The sequence below is a fragment of the Odocoileus virginianus genome, chromosome 10 (assembly GCF_023699985.2).
Source record: "Odocoileus virginianus isolate 20LAN1187 ecotype Illinois chromosome 10, Ovbor_1.2, whole genome shotgun sequence".
Classification (NCBI taxonomy): domain Eukaryota; kingdom Metazoa; phylum Chordata; class Mammalia; order Artiodactyla; family Cervidae; genus Odocoileus; species Odocoileus virginianus.
The window spans coordinates 47,311,203-47,331,841 of NC_069683.1; the positions used below are offsets into that span (position 1 = coordinate 47,311,203).

At 42.1% G+C, this 20,639-nt stretch overlaps 1 protein-coding gene and 1 non-coding gene across 2 annotated transcripts in view; both read left to right on the forward strand.

Moving 5' to 3' along the window:
• SMIM35 (small integral membrane protein 35) overlaps nucleotides 1-20,639 on the forward strand; it is a 51,721-nt gene that overhangs the window by 22,378 nt on the left and 8,704 nt on the right. The window contains exons 3-5 of the mRNA XM_070472805.1: nucleotides 18,022-18,155; nucleotides 19,407-19,440; nucleotides 20,143-20,278. Of these exons, the coding sequence (XP_070328906.1) occupies nucleotides 18,022-18,155; nucleotides 19,407-19,440; nucleotides 20,143-20,242 (268 nt within the window). The 3' untranslated portion in view covers nucleotides 20,243-20,278. The remainder of the gene's footprint in view (nucleotides 1-18,021; nucleotides 18,156-19,406; nucleotides 19,441-20,142; nucleotides 20,279-20,639) is intronic.
• LOC139037261 (small nucleolar RNA SNORA40) lies at nucleotides 3,423-3,548 on the forward strand. The gene has a single exon (XR_011490091.1). It is a non-coding gene; the product is annotated as a small nucleolar RNA SNORA40 (small nucleolar RNA).

Consider the following 20,639-nt stretch of genomic DNA (forward strand, 5'->3'; position numbering starts at 1 on the left):
AGATGTTAACTATTACATGTAGAACAGATTAAACAACAAGTTTCTACCGTATAGCACACGGAACTATATTCAACATTCTCTGATAAACAATAAGGGAAAAGAGTATGAAAAAGAATGGATATATATATTCATATATACTGAAAAAAGTAGTGAAAGTGTTAGTTGCTCAGTTGTATCTGACTCCCTGTGACCCCATGGACAGTATCCTGCCAGGTTTCTCTGTTCATGGGATTCTCCAAGCAAGAATACTGGAATGGATAGTCATGCTCTTCTCCAGGGGATCTCCCCAACCCAGGGAAGGTACTACTTGCTCAGTTGTGGCTGACTCTTTGCAACCCCATGGACTCTATGTAGCCTGCCAGGCTTCTCTGTCCATAGGATTCTCTAAGTAAGACTAGTGGAGTGGGCTACCCCATTCCAGTATATATATAGATATACTGGTGGCTCAGATGGTAAAGCATCTGTCTGTAATAGAGGAGACCCAGATTTGATTCCTGGGTTGGGGAGATCCCCTGGAGAAGGGAATGGCTATATATATATATATATACACGTTCCTTTTCATATTCTTTTCCCTTATGGTTTATTGCAGGATATTGAATATAATTCCCTGTTGTGCAGTAGGATCTTGTTGTCTGTCCATCCTAAATGTAATAGTTTGCATCTGTTAACCCCAAACTCCCAGCCGTCCCTCCCCCGACCCCCTTGTCAACCACAAGTCTGTTCTCTACATCTGTGAGTCTGGTTCTGTTTTGTAGATAGGTTCATTTGTGCATGCTTTAGAGTCTACATATAAGTGCTTTCATATGGCATTTGTCTTTCTCTTCTTAATCTCTGCTCGATATTACAAAGTGATTCTAGAATTCTGCAAGCGATTTCTAGCTGACAGTCTTCTGAAACTTCATGTAAACTTTCCTCTGAGGTGCCTTTTGAAAACTTTCATCTTTAAGTGCCTTGAGAGAGGCAGGCTTCTCACTTCATCTCTTATCAAGAGATCACCAAAAACTAAAGTCTGTTTTAACCATTCCATGTTTGAGTAAATGTGAGTCTTGCTCCAGAGTTTTTTGATTTTACATGGACATTATCAGGAAATCAAAACAGCAGTGATAATAACAATAATGGGAAAAGCCCCTTGACTGTGTTAATAAGACAGCACATGGAGGGATATGGATGAAAACACACAGGAGTTTATCAAATCTAAATCCTATTTAAACTTATTACCACCCAAATCACTGGAGTATGCTTGTCAAGCAAGAGAGTAGATTTTAAAACATATCCCACAGAGTGAGGTTTTGGTGAGTGAAGTAATTGAAGGTATGGATCTAAATTAATAAATGAGAAAATGCTTTTCTTATAGTTCTGAGATAACTGCCTTGAAGTCTATGTGTTCTAGAATCCTTGCTAACTGGATAGCTAAGACATGGAAATAACCTAAATGTCCATTGACAGGTGAGCAGATAAAGAAGATATGGTGGGATATACACAAGGGAATACCATTCAGTCACAAAAAGGAATGAAATAATGCCAATTGTAGCAACATGGATGGACTTAGCAATCATCATACTGATTGAAGTAAGTCAGAACTAGAAAGACAAATACTGTATGACATTACATGCATGAAATCCAAAATAAAACAAAAATGAACTTATTTGTGAAACAGAGATAGACTCACAGATATAGAAAACAAACTCATGTTTACCAGAGGAGAAAGAGGTTGGTGGAGAGACAAATTAGGAGTTTGGGGTTAGCAGGTAGGAACTACTATATATAAAATAGTTAAAGCAAGGTCTTACTTATAGCACAGAAAACTATATTCAATATCCTATAATAAGCCATGATGGAAAAAATATAAAAGAATATGTATATTTGTATAGCTGAATCACTTTACTATACACCAAAAACTAACACAACATTGTAAATAAACTAAACTTCAATAAAAAATAGATGCAATCCTTGCTATTCAGTAACCAAGGACAATTCTTCATACAGATCTTTAAATTAAAAAGCTTAATTAAATAAAACTCTAGGTAAAGACTTTCTCCCACCAAAATTATTCAAAATGGCTTAATTGATGATGCTATCTGATCCTTGTTAACCTTTTACCCTAATTATAAACAGAAAAGAATTTATAATGTGTGTACCTCCAAATGTTTATATAGTATGTATTAAGTTTTGATTTTGTAAGAATATAAAGAAAAACAAAAATGGAACATAATCTCACCTTCCAGAAAACTCCTGTTGTTTTTTTAAAAAAATTAGACTAATACATGTACCTGGTTGTTGTTGTTCAGTTGCTTAGCTGTGTCTGACTGTTTGTGACCCCAAGGGCTGCAACACATCAGGCTTCCCTGTCCTTCACTATCTCCTGGAGTTTGCTCAAACTCATGTCCATTGAGCTGGTGATGGCATCCAACCATCTCATGCTCTGTCTCCCCTTTCTCCTCATGCTTTCAATCTTTCCTAGCATCAGGGACTTTTTCAATGAGTCAGTTCTGGTACCTGGTAATGTACCTGGTACCTGTAGTAAAAATCTAAATCATGCAGGAAGATATAAAATGAAAAATAAAAGCTCCTTCCCGCTACCACCCCCTTCCAGATCATCACAAAATCTTTCCTCTGCATTTTTCAAAAAAATTATATATATACATATAATGAAATACAAATATATATATTTGAAAAGTATACCAAAAGACATTATACTATATCCACTTAAACTTTGCTTTTTCATTTATAAAATGTCTTAGAGATTTGTAAATCAGTAAATAGAGACCAATTGCATATAAAAATTATCAAATTTTATTTTGAAATGATAAATTTACAGAAAAGTTGGAACTATATTTTAAAATAGTAAACCAAAACTTTTTCTCCCTGAATGATTTTAATTGTAAGTTTTGGACCTAATGCCCCATTACACCTGAATACTCTAGAGTCTGTTCCCTACAAAGACATTCCCTGCATAGCCACGATGCGATGATCAAAATCAGAAAATTAAATCAAATATATTACTTCTATCTAATCCAATTCTTTGTGACCCCATGGACTGTAGCCTGCCAGATTCCTCTGTCCACGGAATTTTCCAAGCAGGAATACTGAAGCAGGTTGCCATTTCCTACTCAAAGGGATCTTCCCAACCCAGGGATCAAACCCACATCTCTTGTGTCTCCTTCATTGGCAGGTGGATTCTTTACCACCGCACCACCTGGGAAGAAATATGAGCATCAGATGGCCAAAGTCCCCTTCCCCAGAGGTCTGAGGTTCTCTTCCAAGCTACATATCAATACTTTTGGATTCTTTCTTTTGCTTTCCCAGTCCTAGTGGCAGTAGCTCTTCTTGCAATTGCTACTTCCATGATACCCATCTGCCTTTTCAGTTATCTAGTTAGCAATTCTCTATAATAAATTCTCTCTGTTAAAACACCTAGTAATAGCACTTGTGTTTGTTTTTGTTAAGCTGTGAGCAAAGACTTATAGACAAGTACAAAAATAAACCCTCTTTTGCAACCCAGAACTCATTGTTTAGTATGAGTTTTGATACATGTAAGAAGGAACATGATAGCTAAAACAGATTCAAATCATAAGAGTGTATTGATGAACCTAAAGATTGCTTCCAGGACTATAGTTGTGGTTGTTCAGTCACTAAGTGATGTGTGTCTCTTTTTGACCCCACGGACTGCAGTATGCAAGGCTTCCCTGTCCTTCATCATCTCTCGGAGTTTGCTCAAACTCATGTCCACTGAGTCAGTGATGCCATCCAACCATTTCATCCTCTGTCACGACTGAGCACTAAACTGCATGGTTTTTCCAGTAGTCATGTATGGATGTGAGAGTTGGGCCATAAAGAAGGCTGAGTGCTGCATCTTCTCCTCCTAGTGATGCTTTCAAACTGGGGTGCTGGAGAAGACTCTTAAGAGTCCCTTGGACTGCAAGATCAAACCAGTCAATCCTAAAGGAAATCAGTCCTGAATATTCACTGGAAGGACTGATGCTGAAGCTGAAGCTCTGATACTTTGGTCACATGATGCAAAGAGCTGATTCACTGGAAAAGAGCTCGATACTTTGTTCTAGGCAGAGATCTTTGCCTCTCTTTTGCATACGGTTTTATTTATATACTCATGCTACACTTTGGTTGCTATGCCATTTAGTTATGTGGTTGCTATGCCATTTATATTCTATTTGACATATTGATTGGCTATATTCTTCTGCATTTTGATTCTATTTTCAAAAAGGGAAATTACTATTTTCACCCCAAACTACATGTTCACTAATTAGTTTTTCTTCTCAATTCCCTCCTCTTCCTTCTCTTTCCCCACCGCCTAGTTTTACATTTTTGCACTACTTTGTTCTCAGTCTTCTTTTCCTTTTTCATCATATCCTCTTTTCTTCTTCATTATTCTAAGTAAATTTTATTCCAATTTCTTCGTTACAAACTACAAACCTGAGTCTCCTCAGTTAGTATTTTATATAAGGACAAGCTAAGGGTTCTTTGTAAAATCAGTATGTACAGGTGTTTTTAAAAAGGGGGTACTGATGGAATTAAGATGATATTTTGGTTGTCTCCGGGAATGCTGAAATCCTACAGAAAATCTCTGGGGGAGATTATCTATCTATCCATCCATCTAGATACAGACATACAGAAACAAGAGACAATCCAATGTTTAAAATGAAGTAACATTATAACAGAGATCTTGTGCCTCAAATTCACACACACATGTCTTGCAAACTTGACTGAAGCAAAGACCAAGGCTGAAGACCCTTGGGGCATTTTTTTCTCCTTCTTAGTCCCAATCCAAATGCTGAAACTTACCAGCTCTGGCATGAAAGGGCGGGAAACTGTCATAATGAGAGTACCTGGGCATGAATGAGAAAAGCATGATGGCTAGACTGGATGCCTGCCCCTCCAAATGTCTAGAGGAAGGAAGAGGAATAGAAAGTGTCACAACTATGACTCACTAGTGGGCTACCGAACTTGGGCCAATCAGCACGGCTCAGGGATGCTGGTAAAGCAGGAAGGGAAAGGGGAGGGAAGGGTTGTCTTGAATATATCTCTTCTCCCAGAGCCTGATGGTCCTTTGTGGGACCAGAACTCATGAAGGATCACAATTGTACTGACTCTTATTTTAGCCTTTGACTACATGGCTACTGACTTCTAATTAGATTTGCATCTCAACAGTAACAGTGGAGGTTAAGAGATATGCCCCAGTTCAGTTCAGTTCAGTCGCTCAGTCATGTCTGACTCTTTGCGACCCCATAAATCGCAGCACACCAGGCCTCCCTGTCCATCACCAACTCCCAGAGTTTATCCAAACTCATGTCCACTGAGTTGGTGATGCCATTCAGCCATCTTATCTTCTGTCGTCCCCTTCTCCTCCTGCCCCCAATCCCTTCCAGCATCAGGGTCTTTTCCAATGAGTCAACTCTTCGCATGAGGTGGCCAAAGTATTGGAGTTTCAGCTTCAGCATCAGTCCTTCTAATGTACACCCAGGACTGATCTCCTTTAGGATGGACTGGTTGGATCTCCTTGCAGACCAAGGGACTCTCAAGAGTCTTCTCCAACACCACAGTTCAAAAGCATCAATTCTTCAGTGCTCAGCTTTCTTCACAGTCCAACTCTCACATCCATACATGACCACTGGAAAAACCATAGCCTTGACTAGATGGACCTTTGCTGGCAAAGTAATGTCTCTGCTTTTTAATATGCTATCTAGGTTGGTCATAACTTTCCTTCCAAGGAGTAAACGTCTCCACCCTTGAACAAATAATGACTATGAGGAGTACAAACCAGGACTCCCATTTTGAATAATCTCATTTTAAACAAACATCCTCGTGATCTGAAACTGCTTTTGGATATGAATGCATACCTCCCTGCTGTAGATAATGGAGGTATGAGTCCTCTTGCAAGCTGATGCTAATGGGTGTTTTGAATTAGGGTTAGTTTAAATAATCAGTTAATTCTATAGTAATTAAATCTAACTACTGATATAAAGAAACTTAATATAAACTATTTCAAAGGTGATATAGTTTTGGAGATGTCATCTACATTTATTCAGTTTCGAACTAATAACTTAAACTTAGAAGCAGATCTTTTTTGTATAGTTCTTCTGTGTATTCTTGCCACCTCTTCTTAATATCTTCTGCTTCTGTTAGGTCCATACTGTTTCTGTCCTTTATTGTGCCCATCTTTGCATGAAATGTTCCCGTGGTATCTCTAATTTTCTGGAAGAGATCTCTAATCTTTCCCATTCTATTGTTCTCCTCTGTTTCTTTGCATGGATCCCTAAAGGAGGCTTTCTTTTCTCTTCTTGCTATTCTTTGGAACTCTGCATTCAAATGGGTATATCTTTCCTTTTCTCCTTTGCCTTTAGCTTCTCTTCTTCTCTCAGCTATTTGTAAGGCCTTCTTAGACAACAATTTTACCTTTCTGCATTTTTTTTTCCTTGGGAATGGTCTTCATCACTGCCTCCTGTACAATGTCACAAACCTCTGTTCATGGTTCTTCAGGCACTCTATCAGATATAATCCCTTGAATCTATTTGTCACTTCCACTGTATAATCATCCAGAAAAACATCTATTTCTGCTTTACTGGCTATGCCAAAACCTTGGCTGTGTGGATCACCACAAACTGAGGAAAATTCTTAAAAGGATGGGAATACCAGACCACTTGACCTGTCTCTTGAGAAATCTGTATGCAGGTCAGAAAGCAATAGTTAGAACTGGACATGGAACAACAGACTGGTTCCAAATAGGGCAAGGAGTACGTCAAGGCTGTATATTGTCACCCTGCTTAAGTTCTATGCAGAGTACATCATGAGAAATGCTGGGTTGGATGAAGCCCAAGCTGGAATCAAGATTGCTGGGAGAAATATCAGTAACCTCAGATATGCAGATGACATCATCCTTATGGCAGAAAGTGAAGAAGAACTAAGTGAAGAAGAGTCTCTTGATGAAGGTGAAAGAGGAGAGTGGAAAAGTTGGCTTAAAATTCAGCATTCAGAAAACTAAGATCATGGCATCTTGTCCCATCACTTCATGGCAAATAGATGGGGAAACAGTGAAAACAGTGACAGACTATTTTTGGGGGCTCCAAAATCACTGCAGATCGTGACTGCAGCCTTGAAATTAAAAGACGCTTACTCCTTGGAAGAAAAATTATGACCAACATAGACAGCATTTTAAAAAGCAGAGACATTACTTTGCCAACAAAGGTCTGTCTAGTCAAAGCTATGGTTTTTCCAGGAGTATGTATGGATGTGAGAGTTGGACTATATAGAAAGCTGAGTGCCGAAGAATTGATGCTTTTGAACTGTGGTGTTGGAGAAGACTCTTGAGAGTCTCTTGGACAGCAAGGAGATCCATCCAGTCCATCCTAAAGGAAATGAGTCGTGAATATTCATTAGAAGGACTGATGCTGAAGATGAAACTCCAATACTTTGGCTACCTGATGCGAAGAACTGACTCAATTGAAAAGACCCCGATTCTGGGAAAGATTGAAGGCAGGAGGAGAAGGGGATGGCAGGGGATGAGATGGTAGGATGGCAGCACCAACTCAATGGACATGAGTTTGAGTAAACTCCGGGAGATGGTGATGGACAGGGAGGCCTGGCATGCTGCCATCCATGGAGTCGAAAAGTGTCGGACATGACTGAGTGACTGAACTGAAGTGAATTGTATAATCATAAGGGATTCGATTTAGGTCATACCTGAATGGTCTAGTGGTTTTCCCTGTTTTCTCCAATTTAAGCCTGAGTTTGGCAATAAAGAGTTCATGATCTGAGCCACAGTCAGCTCCCAGTCTTGTTTTTGCTGACTGTATAGAGCTTCTCCATCTTTGGCTGCAAAGAATATAATCAATCTGATTTTGGTATTGACCATCTGGTGATGTCCATGTGTAGAGTCATCTCTTGTGTTGTTGGAAGAGGGTGTTTGCTATGACCAGTGCCTTCTCTTGGCAAAACTCTGTTAGCCTTTGCCCTGCTCCATTTTGTACTCCAAGGCCAAATTTGCCTATTACTCCGGGTATCTCTTCACTTACCTACTTTTGCATTCCAGTCCCCTATAACAAAAAGGATATCTTTGGGGGGTGTTAGTTCTAGAAGGTCTTGTAGGTCTTCATAGAACTGTTCAACTTCAGCTTCTTCAGCATCACTGCTCGGGGCATAGACTTGGATTACTGTGATATTGAATAGTTTGCCTTGGAAATGAAGAGAGATCATTCTGTCATTTTTGAGATTGCATCCGAGTACTGCATTTTGGACTCTTTTGTTGACTATGATGGCTACTCCATTTCTTCTAAGGGACTTTTGCCCACAGTAGTAGATATTATGGTCATTGAATTAAATTCACCCATTCCAGTCCATTTTAGTTGGCTGATTCCTAAAATGTTGATGTTCACTCTTGCCATCTCCTGTTTGACCACTTTGAATTCATGGACCTAATATTCCAGGTCCCTATGCAACATTGCTCTTTATAGCTTTGGACTTTATTTCCATCACCAGTCACATACACAACTGGGTGTTGTTTTTGCTTTAGCTCTGTCTCTTCATTCTTTCTGAAGTTATTTCTCCAGTGATCTCCAGTAGTATATTGGGCATCTACCGACCTGGGGAGTTCATCTTTCAGTGTCCTATCTTTTCACCTTTTCATACTGTTCATGGGGTTCTCAAGGCAAGAATACTGAAGTGGTTTGCCATTCCCTTCTCCAGTGGATCACGTTTTGTCAGAACTCTCCACCATGACCCGTCTGTCTTGGGTGGCCCTACACAGCATGGCTCATAATTTCATTGAGTTAGACAAGGCTGTGGTCCATGGGATCAGAATGGTTAGTTTTCTGTGACTGTGGGTTTCATTCTGTCTGCCCTCTGATGGAGAAGGATAAGAGGCTTATGGAAGCTTCCTGTTGGGAGAGACTGAGGGGGAAACTGGGTCTTGTTCTGATGGGCAGGGCCATGCTCAGCAAATCTTTAATCCAATTTTCTGTTGATGGGTGGGGCTGTGTTCCCTCTCTGTTATTTGCCTGGGGCCAAACTATGGTGGAGGTAATGAAGACAATGGTGACCTCCTTCCAAAGGTCCCATGCACCTACTGGTACACTCAGTGCCCCCAACCCTGCACCAGGCCACCACTGACCCACGCCTCCGCCAGAGACTCCTGGACACTCATGGGCAAGTCTGGGTCATTCTCTTGTGGGGTCACCGCTCCTTTCTCTTGGGTCCTGGTGTGCATAAGCTTTTGTTTGTGCCCTCCAAGGGTCTGTTTCCCAGTCCTGTGTAAGTTCTGGTGGCTCTACGGTGGGGTTAAAGGTGACCTCCTCCAGGAGGTCTTATGCTATACCCAGGTCTACTGCACCCAGAGCCCCTGCTCCTGCAGCAGTCCACTGCTGACCTGTACCTCTGCAGAAGACCCTTAGACACAGCATAGTTTAGGCTTTAGCATAGTTTAGGCTTTCCTTAATATAATGAAAAAGAAAATTGATTATGATATCAACCATGGGTACTATAACTCCTTTTAGGGAAGAAAGTGTATCATTTGAATAAATAATTTGAAGGGCTTTTCAAGCTTGGAAAATTTTTGGTCATATCTCTTCAAATATTTTTTCAGTTCTCCTTTTTGCCTTTGAGGACTCTAATTACACATGCATGAGGTTGCTCAAAGTTGTCCTACATTTCACTGGTGCTGTTTTCATTTTTTTAATTCTTTTTATCCCCTGTGCTTCATTTTGCATAGTTTCTGTTGCTATGTCTTCAAGTGCATTATTTTTTCCTTTCTAATAACTGATCTGCTGTTAATCACATTTCATATTTACATACCAAATATTTTTGGTATTTTTATATCTTGAATGACTCTGCCTATATTTTGAACAAGTGAAATATAATTGTAATGTCTTTGTTTGCCAATTCTAACATCCTTGTCAGTTCTGGGTGGGTTTCAATTGATTACTTACCTTCTTCATTATGAGTCAGATTTCTCTGCTCCTCTGTAAGTCTGGAAATCCTTGATTGGGTTCCAGACATTGTAAATTTTACCCTGCTGAGCGCAGATAGTTTTGTTTTTCTATAAATATTCTGGGAAGCAGTTAAGTTTCTTGGAAAAAGTTTGGTCCCTTCTGGTCTTGCTGTGGTGATGTGTTAGGTGAGTCCAGAACAGTGCTCAGTATGGGGCTAATTATTTCCCATTACTGAGGTAAGACCTTCCTGAGTTCTCTAGTCAATGCCCTGTGAATTATGAGCTTTGCCAGTCTAGGTTATGGGAACAGACACAGCTGTTGATAACAGCCCCATTTGAATTCTGAACACTGTTCCTGCTACTCTTTTTAGATGACTCTCTCTCCAGCTTCAGGTAGTTTGTTCACACACATGATTGATCCATGCCTTAGTGAATACTTTAGGGGGATCCTCTGTGCAGCGCTTACCTTCATCCTGTGAACTCCACTGTCTTGATCTTTCTAGACTGTCTCCTCAATCCACAATTTTTGATATGTTGTGTTTTCACTCCTATTTAGTTCTAAGTATTTTCGGTTTTCTCTTGTGATATCTTCTTTTACCCATGAGATACGTAGATGTGTGTTGTTTAATTTCCAAATATTGAGGAACTTTCCAGGTTTTTTTTAGACTTTCATTTCCACACAATTCTATGGTCAGTGAATATACTCCATATGATTTTAATCTTTTAGAATTTATTAAAATTGTGTATAGTTTAGTACATGATCTATTTTGATGAATGTTTCATGTATACTTGAAAAAAATATATTCTAACAGATTTTGGATGTTGTGTTCTATAAATGTCTACTGGATCAAGTTGGTTGATAGTGTTGTTTGTGTCTTCAATATGCTTACTGATTTCATGTTCCATTAATTACTGAGAGAGGAGAGTTGGATTCTTTAATGACAATTAAGGATTTGTCTAGTTTTTCTTTTAGTTGTCCATTTTTTTTCTCTGTGTTTTAAAGCTGTATAATAAAGATGCATGCGCATTTGGGATTCCATTTTGATGAGTCAGTCTTTGTATTATTATGAAATGTCTTCTTTTATCCTTATTCAGCTTTCTTTTGATTATTTTTTGCATGATATATCTTTATCATTTACTTTTACCTTATATGTGACTGTGATCAGTTATAAGCCTTAGGACACCCAATATAAAATAAATGAAAGTGGTATAGCAAATAAATGACTTGATGGAAAAATTGACAAATAATTAAAAATTATAAAAATAAGTCAAAATTTTGGAGATGAAAAGTACAATAACTGAAATTAGGAACACAAAAGATGGTTTAAGAGCCAGTTAGACACAGCTTAAGAGAGAATTAGTCAAGTACAAAATAGGTGAGAAAAAATATCCAAGACTGAAGCACAGAATAAAAAAATATGAAAAATTCAAAAACAACTTTATCATTGACATTAAACTCTTAAACCAAATTTTCAATAACATTCATGACAGTCTCAGGCATTTTACCTTATACAAAATGAACTTCTAAAAGCTTTACTTTGACTTCATGAATTAGATGGAAATATTGAGCCATTATCGAAATTAATTTAATTTTAATTAACTTAAATTAATTTCTTACAGAATATCAGCCATAATGCTATAACCAACATCTATCAAAATAAACAGTAAAAAGACAAAGACCTCATTCCATATATTTAGAAACTAAAAAGTCACTGCCAAAGAATTCATGGATTAAAGAGAAAAATTCCAGTTGAAATGACAGAACATCTGAATTAGACACAGGTAAAAATGTTACATATCAAATCTGACAGAATGAAGCTAACGTGGTACTTAGAAATAAATTTAGAGCATTAAATGTTGTTGTTGTTCAGTCGCTCAGTCGTGTCCAGCTCTTTGTGACCCCATGGACTGTAGCATGCCAAGTTTCCCTGTCTTTCACAATCTCCCAGAGTTTCCTCAAACTCATGTCCATTGAATTAGTAATACCATCCAACCAGCTCATCCTCTGTCATCTCCTTCTTCTGCCTTCAGTCTTTCTGAGCAGCCAGGTCTTTTCAGTGAGTCGGCTCTTCACTCAGATAGCCAAAGTTGGAGCTTCAGCTTCAGCATCAGTCTTTCCAGTGAATATTCAGGGTTTCATCTCCTTGCAGTCCAAGGGACTCTCAAGAGTCTTCTCCAGCAGCACAGTCCGAAAGCATCAATTCTTGGTGCTCTGTCTTCTTTATGGTCTTTATTATCTCCCTTGGCAGGACCCAAGACTCTCTTTGGGTCACAACCCTCTGTACTGTGAGTTGGAAACCCACCACATGCAATAAGCTCAACAATCATGGATCACACCTCATTTCATTTCCTTCTTTCAGACATCACTGTCTTGTACTACACTACCTTTCTCTGCTATTTTACATATTTATTTGGGTTTCTAGTTATCTAAGATCAGAGAGTAAATCTGGCCTCCTTTATTCCATGGCAGCTGAAAGTAGAAGTAATCTGTCATTTTTATAAAGTTTGAAAACATGCAAAACAATACCACATATATATCCCCCCTTTCTTTATATAAATAAATATGTATTGATATAGACATAGCTTGGGGAAAATGAACTAATAGTATAAAAACCATGCATAGGGAAGCTGAACACCAAATTTGGGAGAAAAGTTACTTAGAGGGAGAGGTAGGAGAAAACTACCCTGAAATTGAGATAATGAGCAAGAATGGCAAATTTTTAGAATTCTTTGAAGATTAGTAGTAGGCACAGGGACATTCACCATGTTTTTCTATATACTTCTTGGGTGCATGAAATATTTTATAATAAAAATTTAAAGGTATGCAAAAGGGAGAATAAGTAAAGAGTATTAGTTAAAGGAGTATTCTAGAAAGATAACGAGGTAAAATAGGATAGTAATTAAATGTGTCTGTAAGCTACTTCTAAGCCAGATGGCACTGTTGGGGGTGGGGACCAAATGGTAGCAAACAGAAATAATACATCTTCTCTCACCAGCCAGGTCTCAGCAGGCTGTGATTTACCTACTGGTGCTTTCCTATGGGTACTTTCTACTCCTGGGCAAAATTCTTTGATCAGTTCAGTTCAGTTGCTCAGTCGCGTCCAACTCTTTGCGACCCCATGGACTGCAGCATGCCAGGCTTCGCTGTCCATCACCAACTCCCAGAGCCTACTCAAACTCACGTTCATCCTGTTGGTGATACCATCCAACCATCTTATTCTCTGTTCTCTCCTTCTCCTCCTGCCTTCAATCTTTCCCAGCATCAGGGTCTTTTCCAATGAGTCAGTTCTTCGCATCAGGTGGCCAAAATATTGGAGTTTCGGCTACAGCATCAGTCCTTCCAATGGTTATTCAGGACTGGTTTTCTTTAGGATAGGCTGGTTGGATCTCCTTGCAGTCCTAGAGACTCTCAAGAGTCTTATCCAACACCACAGTTCAAAAGCATCAATTCTTCAGCGCTCAGCTTTTTTCATAGTCCAACTCTCACATCCATATATGACTACTGGAAAAGCCATAGCTTTGACTTTGTTAGCAAATAATGTCTCTGCTTTTTAATATGCTGTCTAGGTTGCTTATAACTTTTCTTCCAAGGAGCAAGTGTCTTTTAATTTCATGGCTGCAGTCACCATCTGCAGTGATTTTGGAGCCCCCCAAAATAAAGTCTCTCACTGTTTCCATTTTTCCCCATCTATTTGCCATGAAGTGATGGGACTGGATGCCATGATCTTAGTTTTCTGAATGTTGAGTTTTAAGCCAACTTTTCCACTCTCCTCTTTCACTTTCATCAAGAGGCTCTTTAGTTCTTCTTCACTTTCTGCCATAAGGATGGTGTCATCTGCATATCTGAGGTTATTGATATTTCTCTTTGATGGAACCCTTCAAATCCCCAGCTTCCATAAACACCACAATGTTACTACCATGCCTTGTTGAGTTATCTGTCCACCTGCCTCTGGACTTGAGCTCTTGGGTCACTGTCGTGCTCTCTCTTATCCACATAGATGATCTCTCTCTGACTTCGGCCTCTCAGCATCTTGGTGGTGGTGGTGGTGCTGCTGCTGCTAAGTCACTTCAGTCGTGTCCAACTCTATGCGACCCCATAGACGGCAGCCCACCAGGCTCCCCCGTCCCTGGGATTCTCCAGGCAAGAATACTTGAGTGGGTTGCCATTTCCTTCTCCAATGCATGAAAGTGAAAACTAAAAGTGAAGTCACTCAGTCTTGGTGCTACTTCTCTTCAGTGGTCATCTCTTGCTCGGATCTTTCCAATAGCCTCCTGACTTGTCTCTCTTCATCATTATCCCCTGCTGCATCTACCCTTAACATGGTCGCTGATGGAGTGGTCCTCTGAAAACCTCGGATTATGTCACTTCTCTGCTGAAAATACTCTGTCTTGCTCAGAGGAAAAACCAAACTCCCCTATTGCCTTCAAACCACTGCAGTAATCTGGCTCCTTCCACCCCATCTCTTGCTGCTCTCCCCCATCCCTGTCCCTACCAATCACTTGGGACTCCCCGATGTGTCTGGCACCTGCTTACTGTGATCCTGCCTCAATTCCACCTGCTGCTCCCTCTTAGAAAGTTTTTACCTGATTATCTACCTGGCTTGTTCTTTCTCTCACCAAAGGTGTGGTTTTTCTCAATTGTCACATTTTATAGGTCTTTCCGATCCCTTTATTTAAAGCTGCTCTCATTTTCATGATGCATTCCATTTCTTCCTCTGCTTATCTCTTTCTCCCTAGTATATGTGGTCTTCCAATATACTATAAAATTTATTTCTTAATTTTTTTATTGACTGTCTCCCTCCACTGGAATATAATCTTCATGAAGACAGGGATTTTTTTGTTTTATTTATTGCTGTAATACAAACACCTGGAACAAGTGCCTGGCACAGAGAACATGCCATCAGTAGTTTTGAGGAGCTCTGTTTCCTCATTTGCTCAGAGACTTAAGGAGTGAGGGAGAGGGGTATAGCCTGTTGTACCAGCCGTTCACCTGACACCATGTGATGGCAGTCCCTTGCACTGGGCTTTGAGCGTCAGCTAGGCAGGGTGCCACAGAGGTGTTCCTAGGTCCCACATGCTTAATTCCTTCAGGTCTGGAGAGCCCCTCTGTGACTTTCCCGCCTCTTCTCACTCAGTCACGTCTGACTCTTTGCGACCCCATGGACTGTAGCCTACCAGTCTCCTCTGTCCATGGGGTTTTCCAGGCAAGGGTACTGGCGTGGGTTGCCATTTCCTTCTCCAGAGGATCTTCCCAACACAGGGATCGAACCCGGGTCTCCCATATTGCAGGCATACGCTTTACCGTCTGTCACCAGGGAAGAAATCATTTGACTGCTCCCATGCATGAAGGCAAAAGAAGGAGGTGGCAGAGGATGAGATGGTTAGATAGCATCACTGACTCAGTGGACATGAATTTGAGAAAACTCTGAGAGATAATGGAGGACAGAGAAGCCTGGTTGCTGTGGTCCATGGGGTTGCAGAGTCGGACACAATCGAGTGAATGAACAACAGTAACAAAAGCATAAGAGGGCACAGCAGCTCTTCAAGGCTGTCCAAGGCTCCGTCTGCCCAGGAGCTTGCTGGCACTCTCCTTACTGGGCTCTCGCTGTCTTTCTGGGACTCGGCCCAGCTCTCAGATCCCACAACTGTAAGAATTCCGTTGCCTCCCTGGGGCTCCACTTCAGATCAGGGAATAAGGACTTTCTCTATGGAGTCCACCGACATCTTTTCAATGCTCCGCCCCCACCCCACCGCTCCATCTCTCACCTTACTTCACTTTCTCTCTTCCCCTCCCCTAGGCTGGAAATTTTTCATTAGTATAACAAGAATGCTAATCTTGCTTCTGTTCATCTCTCGTCTGTGTTGTGAATCCTTCCCATTTTTCTAAGGGCCTGGGCTTTTGGAATCTAAAAATAGGAGGAGAGACACTATCTATCTGCATTTGGCTGCCAAACTCTCTCAGAGGATAACTTGAATGCTGTAACGGAAGAAGGGTCAGGGGCATGGGAGAGGGAAAGAGAGGGAAAGGCTTGGGTGGGGGGAACTGTGAAATACTTATAGAAGATGTGGTATATATACACAGTGGAATATTACTCAGCCATTAAAAGAATGAAATAAGGCTATTTGCAGCCACATGGATGGACCTGGAGAGTGTCATACTGAGTGAAGTAAGTCAGAGAAGGAGAAATATTATATGACATCCCTTATATGTGGAATCTAAAAAGAAATGAACTTACTTACAAAACAGAGAGAGACTCACAGACTTAGAAAATGAATTCATGGTTGCTGGGTGAGGGGGAAGGGATAGTTAAGGACTTTGGGAAGATCATGTACACACTGCTGTATTTAAAATGGATAACCAACAGACATCTATTGTATAGCACTCTGCTCAATGTTATGTGCCAGCCTCGATGGGAAGGGTGTTTGGGGGAGAACGAATACATTATATGCACCACTGAGTCCCTTCACCCTTCACCTGAAACTATCATGACATTGTTAATCGGCTGTACCCCAATACAAAAGGTTTTGGCGTTAAAAATAAATAAATAAAATTTTAAAAAGGAAGAAAAAACAAAAACAGCCTCATCACTTGGTAGTAATGACAACAACAATAATGATGGTGGCGCTAGTGGTAAAGAATCTGCCTGTCGATGCAGAAGACATAAGAGACATGAGTTCGATCCCTGTGTCAGGAAGATCCCCTGGAGAAGGATTTGGCAACCCACTGCAGTATTCTTGCCTGGAAAATTCCTTGGACAGAGGAGTCTGGTGGGCTACAGTGCAAGGGGCCACAAGGAGTCAGACACGACTGAGCGCACACAACATTCACTGAGCACTGCCTGCACGTCAGGCCTCTCCCAAGCGCTCTGCATGCAGCATCTCCATTAATCACCACCGCAACTCCATGTGGGCTTATGATTATGGTAGTTTTTCATCAGAGCAGATAGCAGTCTAGTGAGGGAGAGGGATTGACTCAGGTCCCACATTTTACAAATGACGGGTGTGGGCTTCGGACACACGCGTGGTGTACACCAAAGGCTGTACCTTCTGGCTTCATAGAGCCTGAGGATACCAGGCCCTGTAGGTGGGGAATTCGTCCATTTTTCCACACTCCCGGCCCCTGCCCAGCAAGAGTGCGCTGTCCTTCCTCTTCCTGCTGTGCCCTGGGAAGGGCTGAATCATCCCCGTTTGCCCCCATGGTCAGCCTCTCCCTGCAAATCTGGCTTCCTATTCTGCTTCTGCTTCAGTAGGTTTCCAATCTCTCTGTCTTCTTCCTTCTCTTTGTGTCTTTCTCTGTGTGGCTTTACAAATAAAATATAAATTTAGCTGAGAGCTCATACCACAAAAAGGGAAGAAGTGATAAGTATAAGCAGCAAACAGAACCCAGGGGGTTAACACCCTGCTACCACACATGAAGGTTTTGTGGGGAGAGGACCGAGGATCTGTGTGTCTCTGCTCTCAGGGGTGTTCAGGCTGCCTTTCCTGCTTCCTGCAGAGATGTCCTGGGCTCCTCCCCAAAGAGCAGTGTCTTTATCAACAGGTAGAAAGCTGCAGCTTCGGGAAGGTGTCCCAGCTCCAAATTATCTCTACTGTCAGAGGACTGCTACTTTGGAACAACAAGCTAACTCTAAAAAAAATAACAAAAAAACCCAAATATCAGCCATTGACATCTTGGTATAGCTGAGCTGAACTGGCTAGCCCAGATCCAGAGTCTTTTTTTTTTAAGATACAAGTACCTCAATGTGCAAAGCAGCACTGTTTTTTTTTCCGTTTTTGATTTTTTGGATGTAGACCATTTTTACTGTCTTTATTGAAATTGTTAGAGTATTACTTCATTTGTTTCTGTTCTTGTTTTCTGGCCATGAGGCATGTGGGAATCTTAGCTCCCTGACCAGGAATTGAACCCGCACCCCTGCATTGGAAGGCAATGTTCTAGCCACTGGACCGCCAGGGAAGTCCCCAAGATCCAGATTCTTAGGGGACAGTCATTTTGATGGCAGTGAGGTGGGAGAAGAGGAAACTTGGAACAGGGTGCAATCAGTTGAGTCCAGGGCTGCGAGAGGGCTCTGGGCAGCTGGGTGAAGGCTGTGTGTCTCTGCAGGTGACGACTCCATCAGCACCTTGGGCCTGATCCTCTGCGTGGGGCTGTCGCTGCTGCTCGTGTCCATCCTGGGCTACAGCCTGGCCAAGTGGTACCAGCGCGGCTACTGCTGGGAGGGTGAGTGAGCGCCGGACCTTGTTGCCCCAGATCAGCCCAGCCCCTCCTCTTCTGTGGCATTTGGCCAGGCCAGATGGGGCAGCAAACTCTTAAGAGTGGTGTCATGCAAAAATATTTCCTGTGGTGGCAGCAGTGGTTGAAGACTTGGGTGGGGTGGCTGAGCCCTTGAGACGGCGGGGGTAGGGTACTGGGGCCTTTATTGAATGGGGGGCTCTTCCCACACCCAGCAAGCAGTCAGCTTCCTCCTCCCTCAGAACTCACAGGAGTCTATCTCCCAGGCCTGTGTGAGCCCCAAGGCCAAGGGCGATGGGCTAGACTGGCCAAGCTCCAGGTGTCTTTTCTACCCCTGGGTCCTTGTCCTCTCCTCCCCTGCCTGTGTGTCTCGGGGCCTTCTCCTAAGCTTGCTGATGCTTCAGCCCACTGGACCTCTCCTGGAATTTGCTGGGGGTGCCCCCAACTCTGATTCACATCTGCACTTCCCATAGGACCCAGGAGAGCTGGGAGGGCATACTAGAGTCCTGGGGGCTTACCAGGTGGTGCTGGTGGTAAAGAACCTGCCTGCCAATGCAGGAGACATAAGAAACATGGGTTCCATCCCTGGGTCAGGAAGATCCCTGGAGGAGGACACAGTGACCATTTCCAGTATTATGGCCTGGAGAATCCTGTAGACAGAGGAGCCTGGTGGGCTACAGTCCATAGGGTCGCAAAGAGTCGGACACAGTTGAAATGACTTAGCATGCACTAGAGTCCCAAGAAGCAGAGAACATTTCCTGAATCTCCAGTTAAATTCAACAGCTTCCACGGATGTTTGTTGAGCACTTACTATGTGCCAATATACTTGTGCCTAATATGATTTAAAAAAAAAATTCTATGTGAAGATGAAATTCTTAGTCTCTGTGTTTTCTTTTAACAGAAGATATGAGGCTAGAGCCACAGAGTTGGAAAGTGGTGGAGTCTGGATTCCAGCCTCCTTCCCAGAGTCATTAGTGCCCTTGATGGAGAGATCCCCAGTGGTAGGATCTATCCTCAAAGAGCTGGTGTTTCTGTCTAGAAAGAAGGGAATGTACCCATGAGTTTGGAGCAGGAAGACGACACTGAAGGAGCCTGGGAACCTTCCATGACATCCTGAGGCCCAGCCTAGCCATCCCACACCTCCCAGACAGGTGTGAGGGAGGAACACATGCTCCCAGGAGAGTGGTGGGTCACTCTCCCTGGAGGTACCAATCCTTTCTTTTCCGATTGTCTTTCTAGGACCTAATTTTGTCTTCAACTTGTACCAAATCCGGTGAGTAGATTCAGGACAGATTGGGGTGGGATGGGGGTGGGAAGCTATGTAGGCTTGAGAAAGAATCAAAGATGGAGCTGCTCAAACTTATTACTTCCCTTCCCTGTCTCCTCCCCATGTCTCTGAGCAAGCAAGAGAAAATGATGGAGCAGGGTCCGTGTAGAAATTTCCATGACAGAAAACTTGAACACAGATAGGACATGGAAGATCCTAATGACAGTGATCTACTTAGCATTCACCCCTGGGCAGGCATCATCCATTCATTTATTCACTCACCCACCATTTATTCAGTAAAGATTCTATTGCAGTAGGTATTGTGGCATTAGTTTCTAAGGGTACAAAGATAACTGGGCATAGTATCTGTCTTTAAGCTGCCCATGGTGGACACCTGCCTGGTTACAGATATAATCTCAGACATAACATGCTGTCCAAAGAGAGGAGCAAATGAAGACAATCGGGGATTAAGGGAGTGTCCTGAGTTATTGCAAGAAGATTCAGAAAGTCTTCCTGTGGTAAGTCATCTCATCTGGTCTCTGCCACACAGCAGGCTCGCTTCTCATCTGGCCCGAGGGTTGGGTAATTCTCATTCTGGAAAATAAGTCAGCGAGTCAGTGAGTCACTGCCAGAAGTTCTTCCCATGCTCTGGTTCCAGAGAGAGGTCTGGTTCTCAGCCCCAGTAACTTGTTGGATGGTCTTTCTTAGGAACCTGAAGGATCTGGAGATGGGTCCTCCCTTCACCATCAGTGGCCACATTAGCAGTTCAGATGGAGGCTACATGAAGTTCTCAGACAGGCTGGTCTGATGAGGGGAGTGTCAACTTTCTGGAGCCCCCAGAGAGGTGAGTGGAACATTGGTGAGTTCCTGATGTCCCAGTGAGTCTGATGTCCTAGTGTGTTCCTCCAGTGGTCCAGGCACCCAAGCCTAGCACCAAAGATGGCTTGGAACCCACAGATGATTTGGTTCATCCTCAGGAGTGAGTGCTGTAGGAGATGATCTTGGGAGCAAAGACCCGGGATCATGCTGTCCCTGCCTCTTGCTCCTTTTACTCTTGTTCACCTGATCCATGCTTTTCTTTCCTTTCTAATCAGATAGAAGTTGTTAGAATGGAGCTTTCTATCTCAACCCCTTGCTCTGAGATGAAGGCTTCAGATGGCCACCCTCTCCAAGAAGCATCACTGTAGAACTTCTGAACTTGCTGA